This window comes from Oryzias latipes, chromosome 5 (assembly GCF_053564925.1).
Source record: "Oryzias latipes strain Hd-rR chromosome 5, Olatipes_Hd-rR_3.1".
In the NCBI taxonomy this organism is placed as follows: domain Eukaryota; kingdom Metazoa; phylum Chordata; class Actinopteri; order Beloniformes; family Adrianichthyidae; genus Oryzias; species Oryzias latipes.
In genome coordinates this window covers 1756976-1765000 of record NC_136241.1, presented here as the reverse complement: position 1 = coordinate 1765000, position 8025 = coordinate 1756976, and the positions used below count along the sequence as shown (strand labels likewise).

The following is an 8025-nucleotide window of genomic DNA, read 5'->3' as shown; positions in this document are numbered from 1 at the left end:
TTGGGACCTGGCTCTTTGTTTACTTCTTGCTTGGATCTTGTGTTACTTCTGTGTTTGGAATGGAGTGAAATCCACCGGAAAGGTACGGCCTTCTCTCATTTGGGGTTTCATCACATTTAATCCTACTTCTAGGACGAATCTGTTCTTGAGAGGTTGCAAAATGATTGAAATATAGTTATTCTTTAGGTGGTGTACTTCACAGCAACATTCCCATATGTGATGCTGGTGGTGTTGCTTGTCCGTGGCCTTACATTACCCGGAGCAAAAGAAGGCATTATGTTTTACCTCTACCCAGACCCGTCTCGCCTCGCTGACCCAGAGGTATGATTGTTGCAAAAAAGTTAATGTGGAGTTTAGAAAGTCACTACAAGACTTTTATTAAGCCAGGTCATACTCTGATGCTGCAATCACACAGAGCGCGATTCGTGCGTCAAATTCGTGCCTGTCCAAAAATGTGTTCATAGCTTGACGCCCCAGACGCGTGAGGGAGGTGCTACTGCCAAATGCTTTTAGCCTGATCGCTACATAGAGTGGTATCTGGGTTTATCTCATTTACAAAGCAGTCAGAACTCTGGAGATGCTTCCCATCGGTGACCAAAAGTGGAGTCAGAGCTCTGACCTCTGACCCAGAGTCTTTCCTGGTATGGTGAGCATCAGTCATGCATCGGTAGCTGTGTCGGCCTCCCCATGCCCCAGCCGTTGTCCCTACTACCCGCCAGCGTGCCTCCCAGGGGCCGGCGTAGTAAGCTAGCTCGCCTTATGGGGCAGACAGACTTCCAGGGCTCACTAGACTTTGCCCAACAGTAACATAGACATCTGTTGCAGCAGGTTAAGAAAATGGATAAAGATCAGGAGGAGAAATATCGCATTGATCCACCATGTTGGATGTGTATTCTAGTTGCTGATATAGTCACTGAAAACGTCACATGCCCAAAGTTGAGGCCCTGATTGGTTGAGGTGATGCGGTGACCTCGCCAAAGTTTCAATATTTCAACTCTGGCCACTCAAATCAACTGCCCCTGACTGAGGCGTGCAGACTAAGAAGTACCACATTGGAGGAGTTAAAGGCGCTGAGGCACGCCCACTGTGTGTGATTTATGGTCACAGTAAAGGTTGACATTCATAAACACTAAGTATCTCATCTTTGAGCTGATCTGGTTTCTTCAGTCAGCAATGATCTGCTCTGTTTAGAAGATTCTCTCAGGTCCAGGTTGGTTCTGGATCCGGTTCTAGATGGAATTGTTTTCTTGCAGACTCTAAATTCTCTTTTCACATCATCAATTGAAGTGAAGTGGTTCCAGATTTTGCTTTTTTCCCAGTGTCACTCATTTCTGCACGTTATTGTGTTGACGCTGGCGCTTTATTCCATGCGGCTGTCGCTGCCGCCGCTGCACATGTATCGAGCTTTTGCTGCCCCTCCCCCGCTCAACGTGAACACGTATTGACCATTTATGAGCGACTTGAAGAGAAGAAGAAGTAAGACAGAATGAAGGACAGTTAAAAAAGGGTTCTTGTCGTTTGCTGTAAAGAGCCAAGCGATTGGTCATCAGATGTATCCACAATCACGCGCTGAGGAAGAGGAGGGTGGTGTGTTCGTCCACGGAGCAGAAGCAGGAAATACAGGGGGACAAAAAGAGGCAAATTGCATTTTCTAGTCTAATGTAAAATATGAGAAATATTTATATGAAATAAGAACCGTTTTGTTCTGAATGACACAACACAATTTTTTCAGTCTGCCTTTCTTGCTCCTGTAGCCATAAAAAAGCGAGCAGTATATTTTTTTTCTAAGAAAAAATCTAAAGCAGGAGTGTGCATATCCTAAAATCGAAATTACTAATCTTTTTCTAAAGTAAAAAAAAATGTACATGGCGAGCCTCAATACAATCATCTCAGGATACACTGCACAGGATATTGCAGGTGGAAACTGCAAAAAGTTGGCCACACAGCTGTTTATTCGGTGACATATAAAGGAATCAAAGGGAGCTAAAGGAAAATAACCACCAAAACACCAAAGGTGGAATAAATGATGGTATAAATTAAATTCTCAGGCTTTGTAGCTGTACAACTATGACAGAAAAGCAAGAATAAATGTGACAAAAGGACAAAACCAGAATCAAACTAAGGGGGAAACCAGAGGCTTTCTCAAGCTGAGGCCAGGCAGACATCAGGGGCAGGCTGGAAAACAAATTCCCACTCAGGAATGCAGCGGCCCCTGGAGCAGAGGATCCTGGGAGCTTTTAAAGCCAGGCGATTAGAAGCAGCCTCAATCAGCTCTGCAGGGGGGCGGAGTCAGCCGCTGTGCAGCAGCTGACTTCTGCAGGAGCTGAAACTCAAACACATACACACACCACAAAACAAGCAGACACTACCAGAAGTCGTAACACCCCTCCCCTTAAGCTGCAAACCTTTAAATAGACAGGTTATGAAATGAAGTGTGTGATGTACAACTCACTTTGCAGAAGAACTTAACCTAATCTGGACAGGTCATCACCTAACTGGTTCTCCTTTTCCAACAAAACCGAGCGCCGGATGCGTAGGTTGGGATTTCCGGGCTGGAACTCATGCTAAAGCCATGAGGGGAACGTCGCGGGGTGGGAACGCTTCCTAATTTTCTCGGTCTAAATACGAGTGCCCCTTCTAGCGGGTCACGTGCAGAATATCAATAAACGAAAAAACCCGTCCGTAAAATTTGATCAGCTCTCTGTGTGTCATGGGTTGTGTGCATCGGGGAGTGTGGACTTCCTTCAGTGCTTCAAATCAGACGTCTAATCCTTTCTCATCGTCACCTGTCTGTGAGAAAAACTGTCGGGCTCAGGTCGTAACGCGATTACCACCTGAATGAACAGGCTTAGAAAAGTTATCAGACAAGTCATCTCGGAGCTGTGCACGCGTGATGGCGCAGACTGGATACGGCCTGCGCACTGGTATTCTGTGCTGATGTTTCGGTGGCACTAAGGTGGTTTTCGGCGATACCTCGGGATGTGGCACAATCTTTTCGCCAGCCACATAATTTCCCAGCAAAACCGTAACTCTTTTATGGTAGTTCCGGACAAACTGCCATGGGAAAAATACCTGTAATTGATTCAGATTTCAGATGGACCAGGTGAACAGAGCGAGGAGAACACTCCATGCCAACACCACGAAGCATGCAGGTATACCCATGAATCTAAAAACAGCAGTGCATTTGCTAAAATCAAGGTCTGGGACCGACCTGTGTCGCTCAAATGCGCACTGAGCGCTCATCCGTGCGTTTGCTGTTCAGCAAGATAAAGCAGGAGGCTGGGTGTGTCTTACCATTACCTGGCTTTGAGATAACTCCCACCCCTTTTGGACTAGAAGGAATCTGTTGGGTGTTTTCAGCTTTATTTTGCAGGAGAACGCAGTCAGCGATGACATGTCGGGTTTTGTGACAATAAAAACACTCGCGTATTTCTCTGGATGTACAGGGTTTATTGTGAGACGGCTGATGTACAGCAGCTGCTCTCAGGTGGTTGTTTGGCACAGGGAAGGATGTTTTGTGAGTTAACACATACTCATCAGCCAGCGCCGCTGCTGACGTCACAGAGTTAACCTTCTGCTCATTCAGGGAAACCACAAGACTCTCTGGCAAACTTCGTTTGAACAACATCAGTTCCCGAAGAGAAACAAAACCATCAACTGTACTGTACACCATTGATCAAAGAGAATGCTCTTTTCACGACCAAACTCCACAACAGCCATTTTAACCCAAACCTTAGATGGTGAATCCTCAAGAGGGAGGGACGCTACAACCCCCTGGGCATTTTCACTCAGTTTACAGTGGAGTAAAGGCCACATGGTGAAAACCTGAGGAATCATGTTTCCACTTCAGAGAACCAGCTATGCATCCAAATGATGCAAAATAGGAATCAACTTCTGATTCCCTGAAAACGGGAACGAGACAGAGCAATTTACTGATGTCAAGTGAACTAGGTAAACCGGGGGAAAGCGGGTTTGTGCCGCTGCATCGGGTTACAGGAGTGCCAGCTTTGGCCTCCAACTCCAGCTGTCGGATCCTGACGCTGTCTCGGCTTCGATCTCCATTCTTTTGATTTCCAGTTGCATCTGGCGGGTTTGCGCCTCTTCCTGCGTTTTCAGCTGCAGTCGATTAATTTGTAATACTTCCCTTTAATCACAATCCCTTCGGTTGAGTAAATATATATTTTTCAAGGGTGTAAGGGTCAAACTGTAAAGAAGATGTCATGAATTGATGTTGAAGAGATTTTTACATCAGAAATGAAGTATTGATTCATCACTCAGCTCTATTTTAAGAACTTTTTTGTGCAAAAAATAACAACTATTTGAATTGAAAGTATTAAAACATGACCTTGTTGACACTTCCCAGGTATGGATGGATGCTGGAAGCCAGATTTTCTACTCCTATGGAGTTTGCACAGGGGTTTTGACATCATTAGGAAGCTACAACAAGTACAACAACAACTGTTATAGGTGTGTGTTTTTGTACTGTTTTGTAAAAGTCGGTAGGTAGGCCATTTTTCGGACCTCTCTCACTTCTCCAGTGACTGTGTTTGACGATTGTTTTCTGGTGGTCAATAAAGTTTAACATTTTTCATCAGGTTCAGATCGTCACTATGACAACATAAAGGACATGATTGGTTATCATCCCTGGCCCTTCATGAAATACTGCTGGAAATACTTGACGCCGGCCATCTGCACTGTAAGTGTTCCACACGTGCACGTCTAGGCTTTTGTGTTCCTTTTGTCAGTGTGTTGTCTTTTGGTAGAAAGCAGCTGTCCTGAGTCATTTGAGGTGGAAATCTTTCAACTTTTTTCAAAACCATTGGTTCATCAATATTACATTCTTGTTTAAAAAACGGAGAAAGGCAAAATAGAAAACCTTTGTTTGTGAAAGTACCTAATGCCTGTTAGGAATAATCATTGTTGAATGATCAAGCAGTAACTCGTCACAGACTAGTAATCCCTTATCGTACACTATTACTCACTCAGCATTGTGTTACAAGAGTCCCGTGCTACTTTAAGCTACCTTCTTTATAATATTTACAGAAGTAGAACGTGAGCTGCTTCAGCCTTTCAGAGAGGGATGGGGCCCAGGGCCATGAATAGACTAAAAACAGAAAACATGCACACTCAAACAGCATTTCAAGCCACAACGCAAAATATTTTTACTGTTGGAATGTGGTACGAAGCCAGGCAGCGTATAGAAAGGATTCACAGCAGCAGCTTTCTTATTAAAATATTTGCTGCTTAGCATATTCATGAAACCACATCCTAGTTTTCTAACAGGGACATTTCATTTTTAGAACACAGATGGGATCCTTTTCAATGCAATCTCTGTCCTCCACACTCACCGCCAGCAATTCAATTCAATTAAATTCAATTTTATTTGTATAGCCCAAAATCACAACAACAGTCGTCTCGATGGGCTTCGAAGTAAACATGAACTCAAAAGGATCACGAATACAAAGAGTTCAATAGGAAAATACTAAAATGAACTAACAATCTGACTAAGCTATACTGGCATCCCTGCCCTTAGACCCCCCTTCGCGGTAAGGAAAAACTCCTAAAAAAACAGGATTCCGGAAAAAACGAAGAAACCTCAGGGGTGTCCACATGAAGGAGGGATCCTCCCCCAGGACGGACAGGCGATTTACCAGAACTCTTAGAGAAGAATTAACTTATCTAAATCTACAACTACATATATAAAAGTCCAGCAGACGAGCTTCATCCAGCCGTGGTCGGGGGGACAGTCAGGGGCGCGAGTCGAGCCGGAGACAGGAACCACAGCCAGGTGTAGGAGCGCGAGCAAAGGCGAGGTACACGGTCAGGAACTGGAGCACGGATGGGCCAACTGGAATCTGGAAGCACTCCCATCCCCAGGAGGGGAGAGGAAAAGAGGGACAATACATGAATCGCACTGCACCAAACAGAGGCATGGAGAACTAAATGATGAATAATGATCAAGAATGGAGAAGAGAGGAAGGGTAGAAGTAGAAGAGAAAAGAGGACAGAACCCCAGTGCACCATAGTTACCCCAGCTTCAACTTCTAGCAGCCTTTTAAAAGAAATAGTTATTAAGTTTAATTTAAACAAATTAAAATTAAGTTAAATAATCTCTGAATACTAACTAGTCTGACAATAAGCCTGTCCAAAGAGGAATGTTTTCAGTCTAACTTTGAATGTAGAAACTGAGTCGGCCTCTCTTACATGAGCTGGGAGTTTATTCCATAAGACAGGGGCTTGGTGGCTAAACGCTCTACCTCAGCATCTCTTTTCACTTTTTTTTCTAGTGCACATTTGTGTTTTCTTTAGTCAAATATACTCCTCTCAAATTCAACAACGTATACGAATACCCTTGGTGGGGATACGCCCTCGGAGGATTCTTTACTCTTTCTTCCACATTGATGGTTCCTCTATGGATGCTTTATGCCGTAACAAGCAAACCTGGATCCCTAACAAAAGTAAGTTATGACAGCCAAACGTAAAAATAATGTATATATATAAATGTTCTTGTGTGTAAGATAATGTACTGTTTACTTATATTCACAATCATTTATTGGTTGGATCAAATGTGTTAAACTCGTCTCACGTCTCCAGTTTTTTTCTTTTATTACTCAGAGGCTGAAACTTCTTTGCACCCCATCCAAGGACTTACCAAGCCCACCGTCCAAGAAAGCATCAAACTTTGAAGCATTTCAGACTTTCACAGACCTTCACACATTACGCACAAACCAGAGTCCAACCGACGCAGAAAATCAGCGAGTATTGATGGTCTGAAACGCTGGAGACAATGGTGACGTAATTTTTATGAATACAGTTCCAAAGCTGGCAATTAAAACACAGCAAGAAGGAGCGTCCACATGAAGACTACAACAACATGGCCTTAAGTTTTACATTTAAGTGCTCCATCACAAAGGAGTTTAGATTTAACACATTAATGGATAGGATTCAAGGATTTGACAGGTTTTTCATTGACTTTACTGGTAGTTGTTGGTTTGAGTTTTTGTCGTAAGTCGTAAGTCGTATTTCCAATCAACACTGTGAATGGAGGATGTGCTCATGTAGTCTTTGAAAGTGTACCTAACCACTTATGTGTTTGGAAAGGCAAAGACTTTTGTCTGCAGATGCCTAAACTAAAGTCTTGGCTGTTTCGTGTGGTTTCTTGAAACACACGAGCTCTGATGTTTACATGTGTGTTTGAAAGAAAACACCTCAGATCCTCGACACAAGAAACTGTGAGAATTTTTTTTTTTTGTCGACTAATTACAGAGTAATTTAAAACATCACTTTAAAACATCAGACAATTCTTCTTTATGCAGTAAGTACATCTTATCTGGAATGTAACAGAATACCTCAGTAGAAAGAAGGAAAGTACAACAACACTGAAACACACAAACACAACACATTTAATTATTCAAAAAATGGAAGGATCCTGCAGTGTTCATGCTGTGAGATCCCACATTCAGTAATTCTGCGTTCTTATTGTTTATACCTCTTCAGATCTGCATCCGCACACCTGAACATCACATTTTGGGTTATAGTAACAAATCAAATCAAATCAAATCAAATCAAATCAAATCAAATCAAATCAAATCAAATCAAATCAAACTTTATTTATAAAGCACTTTTCATATACAAATATAACACAAAGTGCTTTACATTAAAACACAACAAAATATAAAAACAAGCATTGACGATTTAAAAATAAATAAAATAAAAATAAATAAATAAATAGGGCCCCCCTCCCCGTACCTAGCCCCCCACTCCTTTCACACCTCCCACCCCCTAAGTGATGGCAAAGGACAATGAAAAATAGGCTGAGCACAAAAACAGGATGCTGGAAACGCTAATAATTGGAACCTCCCCCTCCGTGAACAGCCGCATAGACAGCCAAATGCAGCTTCACAGGCGGGGACCGCTCCACCACAGCTAAGTGGTGATGCAGGTCCCCATCTAGAGCTGCAGTGGCTGAACAGCAGCCGACCCAGAGGGAGAGGTTCCAGCTGAGGAAGCACCGGAAATAAAAAT

General features: G+C 43.1%; 1 protein-coding gene across 1 annotated transcript in view; it reads left to right on the top strand.

Moving 5' to 3' along the window:
- LOC101159554 (sodium- and chloride-dependent GABA transporter 2) overlaps nt 1-7283 on the top strand; it is a 13446-nt gene extending 6163 nt beyond the window's left edge. Inside the window, exons 6-11 of the mRNA XM_023954662.2 lie at nt 1-82; nt 187-321; nt 4364-4499; nt 4596-4696; nt 6288-6458; nt 6616-7283. The exon at nt 1-82 is cut by the window's left edge and continues 51 nt beyond it. Of these exons, the coding sequence (XP_023810430.1) occupies nt 1-82; nt 187-321; nt 4364-4499; nt 4596-4696; nt 6288-6458; nt 6616-6774 (784 nt within the window). The 3' untranslated portion in view covers nt 6775-7283. The remainder of the gene's footprint in view (nt 83-186; nt 322-4363; nt 4500-4595; nt 4697-6287; nt 6459-6615) is intronic.
- The last annotated feature ends 742 nt before the right edge of the window (nt 7284-8025 follow it).